The 20,974-nt window shown below is 34.2% G+C and overlaps 3 protein-coding genes across 8 annotated transcripts in view; 2 read left to right on the forward strand and 1 right to left on the reverse strand.

The window, feature by feature from the left end:
* Nucleotides 1–5,565, forward strand: part of LOC117121758 (MAM and LDL-receptor class A domain-containing protein 1-like) — a 32,552-nt gene extending 26,987 nt beyond the window's left edge. For all 6 annotated transcript variants that reach the window (XM_033267063.1, XM_033267066.1, XM_033267067.1 and 3 more), the window contains 5 exons: nucleotides 1,144–1,319; nucleotides 1,862–2,265; nucleotides 2,353–2,464; nucleotides 2,871–3,048; nucleotides 3,709–5,565. In XM_033267063.1, coding sequence (XP_033122954.1) covers nucleotides 1,144–1,319; nucleotides 1,862–2,265; nucleotides 2,353–2,464; nucleotides 2,871–3,048; nucleotides 3,709–3,866 — 1,028 coding nt within the window. In that variant the 3' untranslated portion in view covers nucleotides 3,867–5,565. The remainder of the gene's footprint in view (nucleotides 1–1,143; nucleotides 1,320–1,861; nucleotides 2,266–2,352; nucleotides 2,465–2,870; nucleotides 3,049–3,708) is intronic.
* LOC117121759 (zinc finger and SCAN domain-containing protein 2-like) lies at nucleotides 5,480–15,638 on the reverse strand. Its single transcript, XM_033267069.1, has 4 exons — nucleotides 15,477–15,638; nucleotides 12,123–12,245; nucleotides 10,800–10,955; nucleotides 5,480–9,005 (listed from the first exon to the last, which is right to left on the reverse strand). The coding sequence occupies exons 1-4, from the start codon at nucleotides 15,547–15,549 to the stop codon at nucleotides 7,072–7,074; spliced, it is 2,286 nt and encodes a 761-aa protein (XP_033122960.1). The 5' UTR covers nucleotides 15,550–15,638; the 3' UTR covers nucleotides 5,480–7,071.
* Nucleotides 15,639–16,768: 1,130 nt separating this feature from the next.
* Nucleotides 16,769–20,974, forward strand: part of LOC117121774 (uncharacterized MFS-type transporter YttB-like) — a 5,026-nt gene continuing 820 nt past the window's right edge. The window contains exons 1-4 of the mRNA XM_033267080.1: nucleotides 16,769–17,435; nucleotides 18,290–18,440; nucleotides 18,875–19,046; nucleotides 20,439–20,639. Of these exons, the coding sequence (XP_033122971.1) occupies nucleotides 16,795–17,435; nucleotides 18,290–18,440; nucleotides 18,875–19,046; nucleotides 20,439–20,639 (1,165 nt within the window). The 5' untranslated portion in view covers nucleotides 16,769–16,794. The remainder of the gene's footprint in view (nucleotides 17,436–18,289; nucleotides 18,441–18,874; nucleotides 19,047–20,438; nucleotides 20,640–20,974) is intronic.

Consider the following 20,974-nt stretch of genomic DNA (forward strand, 5'->3'; position numbering starts at 1 on the left):
TACATATATTGCCCAGGTGGCATCTAAAACGAATAAAAAATGGGTATGATTAAGAGAACTTTTAGATATCTGATCGACAATTATTTTTGCAACTGTATAAAACTATAATTAGACCATGCTTTGAATACTGTAGTCCTGTATGGCAACATACATAAGGATTCAGATAAACGAGAGAAGCTTCAACAGAGATCAATTCGTTTAGTGCCTGAAATTAGAAAATATCCATATAATGATAAATTAATACTCCTTAACCTCCCTACATTAGGAATTTAAACGAATTAGGTCTGTTCTTATCCAAATTTTGAAATTTTCAGGTATAGACAATATTGATATTAATATTTTATTTTTCTTTGCGAGTAATTCTAGGGCTCGCGATTACAAATGGTTTTAAAAATCGATATAATTTAAGAGTACGACAAAAACATTTTCACCCACAGTACGTGAAATGTTTGGAATGCTTTGCCATCTTCTATTAAGCCAAAAAACGTAACGTTCAGTTTAAGAGCAGGTTGGAGAAACGCATGTCCAATTCCAGTTTGAAGATTGCCCCATAGAATAGACAGTCCTTTGAAATAATTCGGATTTTTTCGGATTTATCAAGGTAAATCAAGGTAAATAATGAAAAGGCATTTTGCCGTGAATAAAGGCAATATTTATACTATGCATTTCATCCAGCTGCACTGAAGATCTATTTTTGAGTGGGTATTCGTCTTAAAATACACAAGAAAATAAAAATGAAATGAATTATATTTAACTTAAAAGCTTTTAAACAATAATTGAAATAACATACTATTTATTTTGTAATTATAACATTTAATACACGGAGTCACTCCATACTACTCTGCCTGACCTCACAATTTCTTCAGTGTTAACAACATCGGCCGACTCAAATACAGGTACAGTATAATTGGTCGATTTGTGGATAATATAACTAATTTTTAACAGAATTTGTATTTAATTAAAGCAGTTTTTTCGATCATCCATTTGCGAACCCATACATCCATGTCCTAGTGGTTATACATGCCAGGAGAAATGGAGGCTATTATGCCTCTGTTTAACATGACGATATAAATTTGCTTTTGTTCTAATTTTTAATTTTTAATTGTAAGTAAAGTTTGATTTCCGATTCCATTGGTCCTTTAGATGTCGTATGCGGTGACAACTCCATGACCATATATGTACGAAATTCGATCGTATCTAATTCCACAACGCCACATTTGCTTGACCAATCCTGTGTCCCGTACGGATATGTAACCAGGAATGGTATAATTTGGATGTATTTTATGACGCAGTACGATCAATGTGGTACATACCTTACAGTAAGTAGGACCTGGGCCTAACTAAATATCGACTCTCTCTACCTAATATTTTACCATTAACTTTCATTTTTCCGTTGTAATAGGCCATACAGACGGCTCAAAAAGAAACAAATTTGTGTAAAAATCTATATCGTTCAATGTAGAAAGACCATGTTACAAAACTTGATTTTTACACATATCCTACTGTAATAAGAAGGATATAACGATAATTAGGCAAAAAGGCATTTAAAGTATTGAGAAAATAATGGTTGGTCGTAAAGTTTTTTTAATAACCTTACAACCATAACAACCTACTTCTATTAACCAGATGAATTTGTTTCAACATTTATTATTATTATTATTATTATTATTATTATTATTATTATTATTATTATTATTATTATTATTATTATTATTATTATTATTATTATTATTATTTATTATAAAGGTTGATGTTCAGTGACAGTACAGGCCCATGTCAGTTTAGTACGTACTCCATCTAAACACAGGTAAACACTACAAGCATATAATTTCGTTAACCAAACGTTCACGTTGTATTTCAGTCATCCATTGAGGATTACACTTACCACAATGAGTTGACATTTCAACATGTTGATGAAAAGTATCATACCTACCACGAAAACAGTAATAAGATTGCCGTTCGATGTCGTTTCGAGAATACCGCCGAATTATCACTAAGCTTCATTACTCACGAAGTGGTGAAAGTATCCAGCAAGGAAAGCTATGGCAATCTTACGTTTCAACTGCAATTGTACACGGATGAACATTTTACACAACCAATACCGACGTGGCGTTATCCAGTTACATTAGATATTGGCACCAGGGTGTATGTTGGCGCTAAAGTCAAAGCGTTCTCTACAGAGATGACACTTTTTATCGATTCCTTCATTGCATCCCCAACACAAGAAGCAGATGCAGCACCCAATTTTAAGTTAATTGATCAGCGGTAAGTATTTTCTGTGGCTTAGATTTGTCATTATTACTTATTAATTTTCATTATAATTAATTAAACTGAATAATTCGTCTTGTTTAGGTGCTCATTGGACGACCCATCATTAATTTTTCATTCCTTGGGAGTGGTCGGCAAATCGGGAAAAAATGTGTTGTTTTCGTTCAATACATTTGGATTCGTTGGATATTCGAGGGTAGGTGAATGTAGAATGTAATTTTCCATAGCAAGGACTTTAAGCTGTCATCAATACAGCACATATAACTATAACTTTCATGATAAATTAAATTTGTACGTCCCAATGCCACACACCGAATTAAAAAAGCTGGCATTTCTTACAAAGGTCCTGTCCTGTGGAATTATTTAAATAAAAATGAAATAAATACGAATATGTCAGTCAGTCAATTAAAAAAAATATAAAGGCACTCTTGAAAAACACTATAGGCCTAGTTCTCTGCAATCATTACTACCTGTATCACGGCACTGTAAACAGTATGATTTAAAGACCAGTTTTTTTCCATAGTCTAAAAAGTCGTCTTTAATGTATGTAATAAGAAAAATGACATATAAAGTTTTATTGACTTTTCAAATTTATATTACAGGTATTTCTGCACTGTAACATGTCAGTATGTAATTCTACTGACTGGCGATGCTCCTCTGATTGTAGCCAGCGTATAAAACGAAGTGCTGATAACACGGACGTAAAACGCGAAACATACCCGGTCATGCTTGGTCCAATAATACTTAAACATAATGATGACGTGTCTTTTGATCAGTTAGGTGCGTAACATGATAAATAAACAGGCGCTATCCACTTATCAAATATATAATCATATATAATGTCATTTTACATATGTATTTATAAATTGCTATTTATATAGCGCATATGTAAGGACTGTCTATATGCTCTTAAAACAAAAGTATACAAAATAAAATAATACGGTAAGATATGACATCAACATGCCCATATATGTATGTGATATTACATCATCATGCATTATACTGTATTTGGATGTGGTATGACATATTCATGCGTATATGGGCAATTAACACACATTTCTCACATCAATATCGATAGTGTGGACGGAGATGTATTTAACATATATTCACACTAGCATTCGTCATACAGGAAAGAGGATTGACACAGCCGTGTCATTACGTATGTCGCGACTACAAAAATTGCTTAGTACAGTATATGTAAACCAACATAACAGGCCAACTTGTATTTACAGGAACATGTATATACTGTATATTGCTATTGTATTACCGTATTTATTATTCGAAAAACGTCAGGCGCGTTTATTGTTCTTCAGAAGGGGGAATTACAAGGGGCCCGTATTTGAGGGATGCGTTTATTTTTAAGATACATATTTATATTCTAAAAAAACGTTCTGGAGGGTAATTTAATCGTGATTGCTTTGTATTATGTTTCTCCTCCAGATAAATCGACCAGGAAGACGAGCACAGGAGGGAATGTCATGATGTTAGTTGGTGTGATGACGTTTTTAGTGGGATGTGTATCGTTGGCACGAAGCATAAAAAATCATAAAAGCAGCTTAGGGTACAAACCGCTGATTGGCGGCGAGCAAGAAATTTAAAATGTTTCCCCTTATGCTTAGCTAGGCTATATGTTCGCTCCCGACAGACAGGACCTAATCTGTTCTCGCTACTGCTTTAACAACTTTAATTCTTAATAATTAATTATTTGCACAATTTTTCTCACTTTAGTTTTTACTTTATCGTTTAGTTTTTATATTTGATTATAAATTAGTAATGCACCTAGTTTTTTTATTTTTATTTTTTTCAGGTAGGCCAGTTATTACTGAAAGGTCCACTGATTAATCTCAGATAGTGTAGTCAAAGTTGTTTAAGTTGACAATGATGTTTTGTTTAATTTTGTTGAATATTTTCGGGAGTCACATTTTCTTCTGTTGATTGTGGGGTTTCCCACTTTAGCTGCTTCTGCGTATTTCAATGATTAACTTAATTTTGAAAATGCTTTTGTGTACAGTCGATACAGCAAATTGTGTTTATCTACTTTTTCTTGTGCTTTTGATCGGCATGTTCTATGGATTTGAAATTCTGAAATAAAAGATGAATGAATGAATAAGTATAATACATAGGCCTACTCCAAGTATCGAAATGCAGGCCGTCTTGTTGGGATTCAACATTTCGACATTATTATGTTATCATCATTGATGAAGACCATGTCGAAATATTGAATTCCAACACGATGGACAAAATTAATGTCGAAATATTGTGTGCATTTCACTACATGGAGTAAGTATTATACTATCTTACCTAATTATTAGTTATTTGGTTTTGCTCTGGCCTATTAATGCAACGCACTAGTGTTTTTTAAGGTTTTAAAATAATTAAATAATAATGAACTGTGAATTCAGTTTATGATAAAATACATGAAATTTTACGCTTCTTTTAAAGAACAGAAATTCACAATAAAATGAATCAATGCATAATTGATCTATTATTTCACTTGTTTCATTTGTCATACAGTACTGTAGTATATAAACCTCTGTCCACGCACTGACATTTTATGACAAATAACTGTGATGTGCCAATATTTGGGTGTAATATGATATCATCATGCCCATATATGGGCACACCACACGAATTTGTCACATATAATATGTAATAGTGTGGACAGAGCTTTAGACTGTACATAATAGCAGACCCACACACCTAAATGTATAAGAATAGTAGTCAGCACGACTGTTAAGTAAAAAAGTTCAGCCTGATGACTCAATAAATGCACCTCCTCGGCTGCTGAGAGATATGAGCACCATCTTCCCAGTTGCGCTTGTTTGTTCCAGATTTGCTCCAGTCTCAATCGAGTTATGTGCATATAAAACGAACACACGCAACTAAAAAAAATGACAAAAAAGTATTCTATATGTTTTTTCTTCTTTATTTCTTCTTTTCCATTGCGTATTGTTTGTGTTTGTCATAAAACGAACACACCCAACAACAAAAAAATAACAAAAAGTATTGTATATGCTTTTTCTTCTTTATTTCTTTTTTCTCATTGCGTGTGTTTGTCCCACATGCACCACCCTGATTGACACCTGAGCACATTTTTAACACGCGCAAATGGAAAGCATAAAATATAAATTACTTTACGAATACTATATATCACTGGAAGATCAATTATCCACATCATTGAGAAAAAGAAAATCGGGTTTGAAAACAATCATATTTTGTCAATTTTTATTGAAACAGTATACGGGTATATGGGTAACAGACAGAAAGACCAGTTATTATGAAGGCTGATTTTCACAAGATATGGTAACACAAGTAAAGGAAAACAAAATACAACCAATGGACTGATCAAATCTCACAAAAAAGACAGCATGAACGTACATAAGCATGTGCGTTTGTGAGACAACGTGTGTGTGTGTGTGCGTGCCAACTTTCTTTAGTTAGAAGTTCAGGTGTCCTATTTTCTGCACACACACACACACACATATATATAGTGTTAATGGATATATATACAGTGCACCCTCTAATTCGAAACCCCACTAATTCTAAGATTCCTTTAATTTGAGACCACATTTTAAAAGAACAATCTTCAATCTATTAACACTAAGATAACTCTCAAAGTTCAGACCAAACTTTGAGACCACCCAAGTGTTCAAATCCCAAAGATTGTCTGGCATTGGAGGGTAAACTGTATATATTATTTATTGATGCATATGTGATTGATTAATAATTGCTTTCACTGGACCTTGCACATATAATTTACAACACATTAGACTGTAGAAATAATTTTAGTTTGCATACCAACATATCTGTCTACTTGTTAAGCTACCATTCCCTTGAATAACTTATTTACATTTGATCAGTTTAGAGAGTACCAATGATAAACTGTTACACATTGTTGCTTCACAACTATTAACCAAACCAATTTCTGAGCCAATGTATTAAAAAAATATTAAAAAGTCATATGTCTCCCTGTAAAAAGACTCCTCCAAATAAAGACCACCTCCAATTAACAACCACTTCCAAATTAAAAACCACTTTTCTGTGGTCCAAGATTAACAAATATCTTTTTATTACTCCAATTAGAAACCAAAGCTGCTAAAGACCATGGGAACCCTGGTCCCAAAAGTGGTCTTAATTGGGGCAAGACCTTTTATGCAACACCTGAATATTTGTTTGACAATGTGTACAACATAGAAAAGTGTGTAGTTAGTTTGTTACCATTTATACATTATTATTAAAATAGGTATGGTGCAGTACGCTGTCTCAGTAATAATAAAGGTTAGGGTCGGCAAACAGCTAGCCACACTCATCATAACGAAGATAGCATACAGTACAATACTCTTAGCCACTGCCTAAAATTAAGTCATTTACAGTGAACAACTTGCATCCATTTTGATCTTATTTTACATGCCAAATTGTTGTTTTCCATTAATTAATGATCTCAATGTCAAATTTTATCAAAGTCGAACAATTTTTCAATGCCATTTTGGATTCGTATTGTTCAAGTTCAACTTTACACAAAAATTTTTTTGCTGGTGACTAGCTCCATGTGAGGTAAACGCAACACCCACCTGCGACAGTTGGAACAGGTTATCATAGAAACCCTCCCCCATGTGACACTTTGCCTCAACATACTCTAATGAAGTTGCATCTGCAACATAGTTAAAAACTATTTACAAAAATGATCAACTAAAATGTGTTGTTTACCAAAATAAGGAAAACAGTATTTACAGCAAAATCAATTTATCTAAATGGTTGACTCAATGTCCAATGACAGACAAGCTTGGATAGCAGCAGGTAAAATCACATGACCTCAATGGTTGACTCAATATCCAACGACAGACAGGCTTGGATAGCATCTGAAAGAATATTGGAGCTAGGTACCTGATCTGGTTTAGTACTGGGTATCTCTAATGTTGTTTCGTACTGAACATCTTCGGCCATTACAACTGTATGCAACTTCTTTTTGTGTTTCTTCAGCTGTTCAATGTAAGAGAATGACTGGTTACAAAGATCACAAGAATAGGGTGTTTCACCTGTGTGGATTCGTCGGTGTTTAAGCATGTTATCCTTAAAAGAGAACAACCTGCCACAAACATCACACTGATTCTTTTGCTCCCCTTTGTGCCATTCGACGTGGCGTTTCAAATGACCCTTCTCCCGGAAATTTTTACCACAGATCTCACACTGATAGGGTTTTACGTCGGTGTGCGTTGCTTCATGACGTTTTCTTGTTGACGTTTTGGCGAACTTGACGCCGCAGACAGTACAAGCATGCATTTTTTGTTTCTGGTGGACTTGTCGGATGTGGCTGGTTAAGTTTCCCTTTGTTTTAAATGACTTGTTGCAGAGGTCGCAGGGTACAAGCTCCCTGTTTGGATCGTGAGTTTGCATGTGAATATGAAGACCACTCTTGAAATGGAAAGCTAAGTCGCACTTGCTGCATTTTAATGTCTTTTCCTGATGTGACGCTTCATGTTTCACACATTTGTTTGAATGGTAAAATTCTTTCGGACAATACTTACATTTGAAACGCGTTTCTTGTGTGTGTACGACCATGTGGCGTTTTAGAGTGCCGGGTGTTGTGAATGATTTTGGGCACAGTGAACACTGCTCAGGTTTTGAATGCGACTTCTCATGGTATTCAAGCGTGTAGATGTTTTTCAGATTCTTGCCGCATATGGAGCAGGTGTATTTCTTCAAGTTGTGTGCTCGATGACGTTCAACATGTTCTAGAAGCATGTCTTGGCTATAGAAGATTCTGTTGCATGTTAGGCATTTTACTTCTGAATTCAATTTATGTACATTCTGCATGTGACGTTTGAAATCATGTCCATATACCTGTTCAGAGCAGATTCGGCATGGATATGATCTGTGGTTAATTCGGCCTCCACTTTTACCTCTTGGGCGTCCTTTCTTCTTTGGAACACTGTCATCGTAAACTTCAACTTCAATAAGTTGTGTAGTTTCTGGCTCATCAACAGTTCCACTGCCATCAGCAGTACTTCCACCTCCATCAGCAGCACTTTCACTGCCATCAGCAGTACTTCCACAACCATCAGCAGTATTTCCACCGCCATCAGCAGCACTATCTTCTGTATCATCATTGGTCTCTTTGTTATTATTTTGGGAATTATTGGTCTCTTGGTTATCATTTTGGTTGTCATCAGGTTCACTTTGTGAATCCTGGGCAGTAGTAGGTGGTACTTTTGTTTTGACTTTCTTTTTTGCCTTTTTCAACACCGTACTGATGTCACGTATTTCTTCAGGACAATCTCTATTGAGGACTTCATCAAAAGAACCATACTTGGCACACAACCTCTTGGATCGAAATATGTGCTTTGATTTGCTGTCTGTGACCGTATCAGCATCATCTACTAAGCCCTCTTTTTTTGTTTTTCTGGGGCTCTTACGAAGTTTTCGCTTACGTCTACCTCGTTTAGCAGTTTCTGGTTCACCAAGGGGAGTAGGCTGTGGTGCATGCTTGGTATAGAAATGAATATCGTAGTCCCATGGTGTTGGAAACTGCTCATCACATTCCTGGCAGGGAAACGTATTAACTTCTTTTTCATTATCTTGGTTGCTTGAGACATTTTCGTCCTCTTCATCAGGTTCCATACCATCTTCTTCTGGTTGGGTTCCTTCATCACCATCGGAACTGACATTATCACTGGCAACACTGGGTTCTTCATAGCTCTGCTCTTTCTTGTCAGTTACTTCATCTTTTTTATTTGTACCTGATAATAAAGAAATTGTTGAAGAGATGATAATCAATGTTGCTAAGAAAAGAAAAAGTAAGAAACTACAAAATTTGGCTTGTCAATGCAGACTAACGAACTGTGTTATTCTTTAGTACAGTACCTGTGTAACCATATTTTTTTTTATTTATAAGTCAATGCAGATTTATAAATTGAAAAAATGGTACAAAAATTAATAATGTTATAAATTAATATTTATTACAAGAGGGTCATACGGTACTACACATTATTACTAACATTCTTTTTAGCCCTGTACCAAGAAGAGCCAAATAATACTAACTGTACTTTGTAAAAGACTAATAAACTAATATAATTCATATTGGTAAAAAAACTTTCATGAAACAAAACTCAGCAAATTTAAATTGAACCCAAGTACAGTGTCAATCATGGATATATATTATGGTCAACCAGTATTCAAATACACCACCTCTGTGCAGCACTTTGGCATACTGTACTGTACATTTAATTTCTGTTTGTCAACAAGAAAATATTAAGCAATCAGTAGAACTCCGCATGGTACACTATAGGAAAATTATTATACAAAGGTTAGATTTAATGCTTGAAAATTTTTTTGAATGCATTAAATCTAACCTAAAGTATAATAATTTTCTGCTAGTGTACGATGCATGCTCTACTAATTGCTTTATAAGTCGATCCCCGTCTTTTAATGTTAGTTTTGGTAGTAACCAACTGTTGTACAGGTAGCAGTCATCGGTTGCTATAGTGATATGATCAGTTTACTGTGTGCGTATTTACATTTAGATGTGCGTATGCTGATTTGTGCTCCTGTAGTACGCATTAACTATACATCAGCAGTACAGTACTGAGTACGGACACGATGAGTAACAATTTTTAATTTGTGTATTAAATTAGAAGTCCTTGTTTGTAATGTTTCACATCCGAAAGAAATAAAAGAATTTTAAGGCATTCGAGAGAGAATACAGTCACTGTCACTAACTTTTTGGTCGGTTGCAGACAGGTAAAAATCGTGGGATGATTTCATAACTACGCTAGGCTACGGATAAGTCTAGTAGTAGGATGAGGCCTTGGCAGCCACCTGCCTGGCCGTAGGCCTACATCCAATTTTGATCCTTGAGTCTTTAAAATAGGTCTAGAATATTCAGATTAAACGTTCATTGAATCAAGGAATTGCTTAATTGTTCATACTTAATTTAGAGTAACTTTTTTTTTTGTACACGAACCTAAAAAAGTTAAGCGTCCACTAATTGAAAAATTAGTGGACTGTGGTAAATAGGCAAATAAAATTGGGAGTTGCAGTGATGACATCATGATTGACTTATAAAACAAATTATTTCAATCCATGCTTCTGAAATGAGCATTTGAATGTTTAAATTTAGTCTTTTTCTACATTTTTCTACATAAAATCCGCATACGCCTTAAAACTAAAAGAAAATGCATACATTTAGAGTCCGTACTGAGCCCAAAAAATCCGCAATGAAAATATAACGTGTTTATAACACATAGTTGCTCTGGTAAATAAGCTCACCACCTTGAACACAAAATTAAGATGCTTTAGGTGAGTAGGGTAACGTGTACTCATACTGTACCCCAAGGAATTGTCTTTTTAACCAAATATTTTGTACTGCACTGCATGCCAAATTCAAAGTCGACAATTTTTTTTTTTTTCAGGGTGTTTGTAAAAGACTGCTATTAATTCAACTTACAGTACACTATGGGCTTTTGCCAAAGGGGTAGGCTTATAGGTGGCCTTACTTTATACCAAGGAACTATGGTAACACAAAGTACACTCACCCATTTCCACATTAGACATTTGTGATTCTTCATCTTCCACAACCTTTGGTTCTACCTTTGACTTTGGATTTGGGTCTGGCTCTGGTTCTGGCTCATCAATCAATTCAACACTGATTGTCCCAATGTAACAAAGAAATCTGACAAATGCTACAATATCTAAAAACCAACAAACACCAAATTGTAAGTGTTCTGGACTTAATTACCATAAAATAAAGTATACATTCTTAAACCAAGTTTTATTACTATTGTTCAGGTAGAAAATGAATATCGAACTTGCGTATCACACAGAAGAGACCGATATAAATTTGGATATTAACAGATACATTTATACGTTTGTGCTTATAAGAAGTTTCATTACTACTGTTCAGATTGAAAATGAGTAATGAGCTTGCAATGCATCAAATAGAAGAGACCAATAGGCCTATGTATTTTTTATTTCTCTTTTGTGGCAAAACAATACATTTATTCATCAATATTATCATACAGTAAATCCTAATTTACACATTTATAATTGATATATGTCCTAAAGAAATTGATTTCATACATTGCTTTAGTTGTGGATAGCCTTTCATTATCCTCCTTTTTTAAACATATTCAGGTATTTACCTCTCAATGTATCAAAAGGCTTTTAACCAGCCCCATAATACATTCTTTATATAGTAATTGGTACCTGGGTTTAAGCATATAATTTTCTTTAATTGCTGAATTTTGATTCTACCTATTTCATTTATTACAGCTTTTACCTACCAATATTTGTTTTAATTCCTTCTCTTTTTCTTAACATACCTAAGAAGAAATATTTTTTTTTATTTACATATTTAAAAAAAATCTATATACAGTGAACACAGTTATCAACTGTATTTAACGCATTTGCAATATTAAAGAATAGTATAGACACACAGAGCATATCGGTGGGTGAAAACCATAATAAATGAAATAGGTAGAATCAAAATTCAGCAGCTAAACAAAATTATATGCTTAAACCCAGGTACAGTACCAATTACTATATAAATAATGTATTATGGGGCTGGTTAAAAGCCTGTTGATAACATTGAGAGGTAAAAACTTGAGTATATTTGAAACTAAGTCTGCACAAAATTAACCTTAGTTTGGCAAGATATTAGTGGTAATTTTTAATATTTCAAAAATATTTATCATGTTGAAACTTTACAAACACCTCATCCATACTGTATGTACCTACGACATATAGCGCTGCATGAATAACAAACCGAAAGTGTACCACACATTCACAATTTGGCTTGACATATCAAAAGTCACACTACCTGATTTAATAGAGTACAATATCAATTTAAATAGTCTTACCAATGTCGGAAACTGTTTGGATCTGCGCCCTAAATAGAACATCCTGCGCTGTTTGCTGGAATATCTCATACAATTCTGACTCTTGACCAAACTGTAATGTCTTCTTCCAGAACTCAATACAATCTTCACACAAATGACAAAATCCAACAATTACAATTTTACCAATTAATAAACCTGTCTTTAAAGCATATATTGTTACGATATGATACGATAAAACCTTATTGTTACAACGGTATAAATACAGCTATGAAAAATGGATCCTTAAATAAACTTATATTAGTAGAAAAATATAAAAATATAATTAAAATACAAGTTGCACAACAGAAATTGCTTAAATTTAAAAAATACATTGTAAGGATTACTGAGTTGTGAGGGAAAGGCAAGACATACTGTACATTATTATGGCTTATCTATTAACCTGCCTATTAAAAAGTCTGACTGCTGATAGAATGAATGAATTGTTAAACCAGTTAGTCTTAACTTTAGGGTGAACTAATTTACCAGTTTCACTGAGAGTAATAGCATCATGGACTGGGTGGGTAACATCAGACATTATGCATTGTAATTTCTTAAATAATACGTCACTACATAAACATTCTAATTGTTTAACATTCCTTGTATAGTCCCACAAATTGTATTACTGTACCACATCTGTGTACTGAAAGACCAATTTGTAATCAATTGTACAGTAATCATTACATTTTTAAATATGTAATTTGGTTCAAAAATGTAATTTGTATTTGTAACTGTTGTAATTCAAATAATGTAATTGTAATCATCGCAATTACATTCGATTACATTACAAACCGTTTTTGTTTGTCAAAATCTCAAGAAGTGACATCCACTGGATGTCAGAAAACTCATCCACTTGTAACTGCTTACTTTTGTCAGCGCTACGAACGTTCACACTTCTCCTTTGGGCCGGGTCGATGAATTGTGGTACTGTACATGATTGTGGAACAGTAAATCCCAACCTAGCATTAACACATGTAATTCGTGTGAAACATGAGCCAAATTTCAATTATTGTCCTTATACTTTTTTTCGATTTTTTAAAACGTAGCATTTTGCTTCATGACATGGCAACGATAATTATTATAATAACCAAAATCCATATTTAGCTTGGCTACTCTGTGCAAAACCAGACTCGCGATTATGAAAGTCCATACCGGCATAATTAAACTGTGGCCTATGTAAGATTGAAGGTTGCTGTCACTGATTGTCATCTATAGACACAAATTGTGAATATAGTAGCATCTAGCATACTATTTGGCAAATCATATTACGTTCATTAATAAACAATTTTTGACATTTGTTATTCTTTTCAGAACCCACTTCGCTCATACAGTAACACAAACAAAGGATTATTTTATATATGATTCTAATCTATATCAAAACATATTACTCTATTTATGCTACTGTACATCCATCTAAATGAAAGCTCCAATGTGATTGTTGTTATTTGTAAATAAACCAGTATTTGTTTACCTTTTCAGGACATTTCACATACACATTACACACATTTACAGTAGTGTGAATAAATTATTATGAGTTATGCATAGAATCCTTATATATAACAACTTTTATTCATCAGATTTCAAAATTGACCGCAATCATATCTAACTCTGGCCCAGGTTTGTCATACATTCAGATGTGAAGTTGAGTCGGCGCAGGTATTGCGCAAACTGAGCCGACTCAAAAGGTGGACTAAATTTAGGTAGGCTCAGGGCCGGCTTCATTTATTGATTCCTCTAACGTGCCGTCCGCATTAATTAAAATACTGTAAAGAGACGAGTGATACTGAAATTTAGTACTTTTCTCTATGTGCCCTTATAGGTCCCTCAACTACAGCTAAAGAAGAAAAGACATTTGAGTCACTATACCAGTGATATAAAACCTATTATGCAATGCACCAAAGCAAACTAGAAGGCAATGACTATCCTTCGAGTAATCAATCAATCCTTAATAAAATAGATACTGTATTAACAGTTTTCCAATCCTGTACAAATGTTTTGTAAGGCCACATCTAGAGTACTGATGCAATCCTGGAAGAAGAGGGAAATCATGATGTTCGAAAAAGTGGCCTACAAATGAGAGCAAACAAGTTAGTATCAGAACTAAAAAATCTTACTGTAAACTACAAAGATAGACTAAAAACTTTAAATCTACTGTAAATAGCTTTGAACAATGACAGATGAAAATTGACCTGATTGATACTTTTAAAATTATAAAAAGATTTTCAAACCAAAATTGAATAAAGCACATAGAGTTGACTTTTTTTCAACAAGTAATTAACTTCTGGAATGATATTCCTTTGAGAGTAGATTGTCAGCGCACAAACCATTTTGTTGTTTGAAAAGGAGCTACAGTTGACATTGACACGTTAAGGGGTTCAAAAGGCCCTCGGTCTATAAACAATCCCTTTCACTGAAAAGTTTTGTGTTTGATGTATATTAGTTTGATAAATAAAAAATATTATTTTTTAAACTTGTTGGAACATCATTTGTGGAAATGTAATTGAGAAAATGTAATTGTAATGGAAAAAAGGAATAATTATTATAATTTAAAAAACAGAGTAGGCCTGCTGTAGGCCTACCTAGGCCTAATTACAATTTCTAATTGATAACATTATGATTGTAATTGACCCCATGACTGTTAATACACTAGGCCTACTCCTCTAGTGTAGTAGACTAGGGCTTACTTTCATAACACCGTACCTTGTTTTAGCTGTTCCTGACCTGGTCCTGTCGGTTTAATGATGTAGCAACATATTCAGCTTCATTCTGATTTTAGGCTAGTCTAGCTAGCTAGGCATAGTCTAGGCCTAGGCCCTAAGCTAGTTCAAAATGTATATTTTTTAGAGCTAGGCCTCTGGTCTGGCCGCACCGCTCTTGGCCTACTGTAGCTACTAGTACTAGGGCCTGGTGATTCATAGGCCTACAGTAGGCCCTATATATTAAATACAAAAAGGAGAGACCTGCCATTCTTCCTAGCAGTAGGCTTGGGCCAACCAAGGCCTAGGCTAGCCCTAATTAATAAGGCTAGGCCTAGTACTACTCTAGGCTACGGCCTAGGCTAGTAGTACTAGGCTAGCTAGGGTAGGCGGTGATATACTCGTTGACTCTAGGCCTAGTAGGCCTACTAGCGTCCAGGAAGGGATTTGAAAATGTCTCATACCCTAGGCCTACGGTACGCTAGACCCTAGGCCTACCTATGCCTATGCGTACTTTAATTAAAAAGAGGCGCCTACTGATTTGGCCTACTAGTAGTAAGCTAGCTAGCCTAGAAAAAAGTATGGAATCCCTCACTGGAGCACAGTCATTCAGACAGATGATAATATGTTGAAAAATGCAAACCTTTATCCTTTGGTATTATTTTATCATCAGACTTCCATAGGGGATCAAATACACGTACTGAAAGCAATGTCATAATTCGTTATTTAGACAAGAAAATCTTTCACAAAAATTACAACGGTCACTGACTTATGGCGTTCAATAGAGAGAAATTGCGCGTTTAGTTGCCGGGATATTTCTGAAAAGTTACCCAATTTGCTACATTACAATCGCTAATCAAGAGGTTAATTTACTATCATCAACCACTGCTAAAAACATTGCCAAAATTAGACGGAAAATAAATGGTTTAGACACAAAATATTGAAACATAAAATATAATGGCATGACAAAGAAATCGTATTATTATATTGACTGAGTAGTGAAAAAAATCTTGAAACGCAAAATTACAAAAAATACTGCCTTTTAATACATAAAACGGATATTTTTATACCTACCCCAAACCTTCTAAGAAGAATATGATGAAACAAGTCGAGGGCTTCTTGTAGACTCACCTCGGCCGTCAATTCTTTCTGTCTAGCATCGAGTTTTTCAGATTCCTTGAGTAATATCATATTATCGTTTACACTTTATAAAGTAAGCCTATCTTATGCTTCAATATATTATTAGATTAAGTAATTAATTAAAAATAAAAATTCAATCAATTAATATGTAAAGTAAAAATAGGTGATCAGTTGGTTTGAAAATGTGGTCTCGAATTAGAATTAAATATGGTCTTCAATTGAAGGTCATTATTTTTGTCACTTGGTAGGCTACTCCCATGAAGGTGGTCTCAGTCTCGAATTAGAGGAGTCTCATAAGTAGAGGATAAAGCTCAGTGTTAAAAGATAGGTGGTACTTTGAAAAAAAAGTTGTCTCGAATTAGAGGGTTCTCATAACTTTTAGAGGGCAGTGTTAAAAGGTAGGTGGTCAGTTGTACTTTGAAAAAGTGGTCTCGAATTAGAGAGTTCTCATAACTTTTAGAGGGCAGTGTTAAAAGATAAGTGGTCAGTTTTACTTTGAAAAAGTGGTCTCGAATTACAGGGGTCTCAGAATTAGAGGGGTCTCGAATTTGATGGCGGATTGTATTCATGAAACTTGTAAAAACGACAAGCTCACTTTTAATGAAAAATTACAAAAGATATATCATCCGGGTCAATTGGTGTTTTCTTCACCATGATACACTTTTTACTTTTCTCTATTGAATCATACAGGTGCTCATGCATAGCCTACAATTATATTGTTACTTTTTGTTTTGTTGCTTTGCGGTTATTATGCCAGCTCCAGGGCGGCATATTTCTATACCTGCCTACAAACACCATATCAGGCTTAACTCAACACAAACATGGCAACATCACCATCTTTTTTCGAAGTTCTTAAATCCGAGCTTTCCATTGATATTGATACGGTGCCTTTTAAGATCTTTTTCACGTTGGTATACGGAGGACTCGCAGGCCTCACTAATTTCTCTTCTCTTTATTACACACAGTTAGGGCTTTCTCCGCAGGAAATTGGATTAGTATCCGCAGTTCGTCACACCTTCAGTATTGTGGTGCTGCCTTTAATCGGTCCGGTTGTAGATTTTAAAGAGTACAGGAGAAGCCTTCTTGTAATTTTCATCGTTATATTTACTTGCTGTATTACACCGATTGGATTCATACAGAAACCAAGATGGTGCTGCAGCCAAAATGAAACGTCAAATATGTCTTTTGCTCGGAGATATTCCTTTCCCCCGGGATGCTGCTCTGAGACTGACGACAATTACTGCTACCAGTCTGTGACGTCTTTTGGACAACCCCAAATTGGATATATTGTGTCGGATGTCTTCAAAGCATTTATCATAATATGTGCTCTGAATGGATTAGGAGATATGTGTTGGATGACTATTCGTGTAACTTCTGATGTGTCATTAGCACAAGCTCTAGGGGGAAATAGCGATCGTTATGGAACATCGAAAGTGTTTGGCGCAATCGGAGGGGCCTTATTGTAAGTATTAACTATATTTAACTTTTTAAAAGTTCTTGGTTTGAAGGCGAAGGTGTTTAATTCAAATACTGGGTGAAGAGTACAGAGGCTGTGTCGGACAACGAATAAGGTCAATACTGTCATTATCACTAATTCAAGACCTTATCAAATATATTTGATGAACATAAACAAGTTTGAAATACTAATTGTAAATAAACTTCCGGTGACCTTACAAATTTTGGCAGCCCTAGTTTGAATACCATGGACTATAGTTTAAACAAATCAAGAAAATTGATGGCATGTAAAATTTAAAAATCGGCAGTGGCGGATACAAAAATCGAAATAGAGGGCCAGGGAGGGACTTTCACAGATAGAAATTTGAGAATGTTTATGATTATCACCTCTAGATGACAGAAATGGCACCCTTAGACTTAAATTAAATTTGAATAAATTTTTTTTAATTTTGAAAATTATTTTTAATTATGATTTTTAGAACTATCTATGAATGGCCCCATAGCACTGGGCCTAGTGCTCTGCACTGGCTGCACTGCCCATCCCTATTCCACTGATTGGTCCCCGGGTTCGAATCCCGGTCTAGGTGGAGATTCTGTTTTCACTGTTAAATCAATTGCTTTTTCAAAGGGAAAAGATGCGTGGGAATTTTATACAGGGAAGCATATCGGTGGGCGAAGGTAGGTCTAAACACTCGCGGAGTGTATTCTAGCATCTCATTTTTTTTTCTCTTAGTCCCTGTGTTGTAAGGACGTACAGTATTTTGTATAGGGCTACCGAGTATGTAATTTTTTATGAATATAAAAGTCACAAATTAAGTTGTTATTTCGATGCTGTTTTTTTTTTAATGATTGTTCACGCAGTGCACTGATGGCGGGATATCTCATTGATCGATCAACTGCTGAGGTCAAACGATGTGGAACTGAATTTCAACAATATAACTATTCATACATTTTCGTAGCAAACGCTGTCCTCATGGCACTGTCAGCAATTATCGTACTTTTCTTTCCCAAGGCAAGTCTATCATTGAACACCTTATTAGCTTCGGCTCCTGGCCTCAGAGTGAATAAAAGGCGAAGCCCCGGAAATTCAGACAATTTAGTGATTTAAATTATTTAAACGATTTTTCTTATAATCCGTTACAATTAAGCCTAACATATAATTTTTATTTTCTCCCCAACATATTGTGTCCCCATCCCACGGGGATCGTACAGAAAGTATTCGTGCGCTCGAATGGACCAATGAAAGCAACAGGGCCTCTTTAAGTCAGTTAAAGTGGTTTTTTGGGGGGGGGGGAAGTGGGGTTTAATATGAGACACACACAAAAGACAATTAGCTAGCTTAAAGTGTCGCTTTCATTGGTTCAGCCATATTCGTGCATGAATAGGCCTATATTTAAGAATATATTACTAGTATAATTGAATATAGGTCAATCTTACATTTGATAGTACAATGGCAATAGTCAAAATACAAACAGATGCCCTACCTTTGACTGGAAAGAGTGTATATCGTCGTTACTAAAGTTCAGTTACATCAAACTGTACGTCATCTCGTTTCTCTTTGGAACTCTCAAGGCGTCATCTCTAACTGCATTCGCATATATCTACCTCAGGGAAGTTGGTGAGAATTATCATTGTTACGCCTTTGTTAAATTCACTATGGCTGATATCTAAATTTTACAGATTTTAAGTATTATTTCAATTGCTCATTATTATTTTATGTGTAATCGGAATAGTGCATTAGGAGACCTACATGATAGTGATTTGGTTCACTTTTAGGAATCCTGTCTCGGCCTGTTTCAGATTTGTTATGCTTTTATTTTGTTGTATTATAACCGGTTGTTGTTTTTTATGTATTTTTTTTAGACAAAATAAATTAAATGAAATGAAATGAAATAAGATTTGTTAAACCCGAATTATAATTACAATTTTGTTATTAGCAATATCTCATTATGATTTTTGATTATCATCAACATAATCATCATCATTATAATTACAAACATTATCATCATCCTTTTTTATTATCATAATAATAATAGTTACCTTGGAGCTATGATATTTCTACAAATTCACTGTGTATATAATTATTTCGAAAACATTGGTTATATAATATATGCATATTCACAATCACATTCATATTCATACTCATATTCAGTACATATAAATGTCAATATTCATATCCACATTCATATTCACATTCACATTCCCATTCATATTCATACTCATATTTAGTTACATAGGCCTATACGTATTCATATTCAGTACATATACATATCCATATTCATGTCCATAAACATATCCATATTCATATTCACATTCAAATTCACATTCATATTCATAGTCATGTTCAGTACATATACATATTCATATTTATGTCCATATACATGTCCATATTCATATTAATATTTATGTTCATATTCATATTCATAGTCATGTTCAGTACATATACATATTCATATTTATGTCCATATACATGTCCATATTCATATTAATATTTATGTTCATATTCATATTTGCATTCATATTCATAGTCATGTTCAGTTCATATACATATTCATATTCAGTACATATACATATTCGGTACATACATGTCCATATTCATATCCATATTTATATTTATGTTCACATTCATATTCATATTTGCATTTATATTCATAGGCATATTCAGTACATATACATATTCATATTCAGTACATACATATTCATATTCAGTACATACATATTCATATTCAGTACATAAACATGTCCATATTCATATTTATATTTATGTTCATATTTATATTTACATTCATATTCATAGTCGTATTCAGTACATATTCACGTTCATATCCATATTCATATTTACATCTGTATTTATGTTTATATTTATATTCATATATTTTCATTCTTTATTTTATTTTCATTCGCATCCAACACCGGAAAGCCCCCACTTACAGAATGGAAATACGAAACAATCAAGATAAAGGAGGACAACAAATAAATTTCAAAACAAATAATAATTTGATTATTTCAGGAGGCAGTAATATTCTTGTTGGTGCAGCGGCAACTCTAGGTATTGTATCCGGGATCGTCGCTGGGTTCTGTAGCTCTTATTTGATTCGTCGTTTTGAACACAAATTACTGTACGCATCGTTCCTCATAACAGTATTAGTGATGATGATATACAGTTTACTGGAAACTAATTGGTTGATTATTATAGCCAGTCTATTGATGGGTACGTCGGTCCGTCAAAAACGAAACAATATGAACATGTAACGGAAGATTAGCTTTTTATTTATTTTTTTTTTCTTGCATTTAAAAATCTAAAAAACTTGTTTTGTACTGAAGGCATATGAACTGTGTCGGTCAGGTAAATACAGTGTTCGAATAAGGGACATGATTGTACATTGTGTAGCATAGCTCTCTCATCGAATGCCCTATAGGACAACAACCGCTTAGAGCTATGATACACGATGTACCATCATGTCCTCTATTCGAACAGTGTATTTGTATTTACTTTTCCTTGATAATTTATATATAATTTAATTTAACGGCTATTTTGATTTATAT

The sequence above is a fragment of the Anneissia japonica genome, unplaced genomic scaffold (assembly GCF_011630105.1).
Source record: "Anneissia japonica isolate Jap-2015-1 unplaced genomic scaffold, ASM1163010v1 scaffold3436_len560460_cov161, whole genome shotgun sequence".
Classification (NCBI taxonomy): Eukaryota; Metazoa; Echinodermata; class Crinoidea; order Comatulida; family Comatulidae; genus Anneissia; species Anneissia japonica.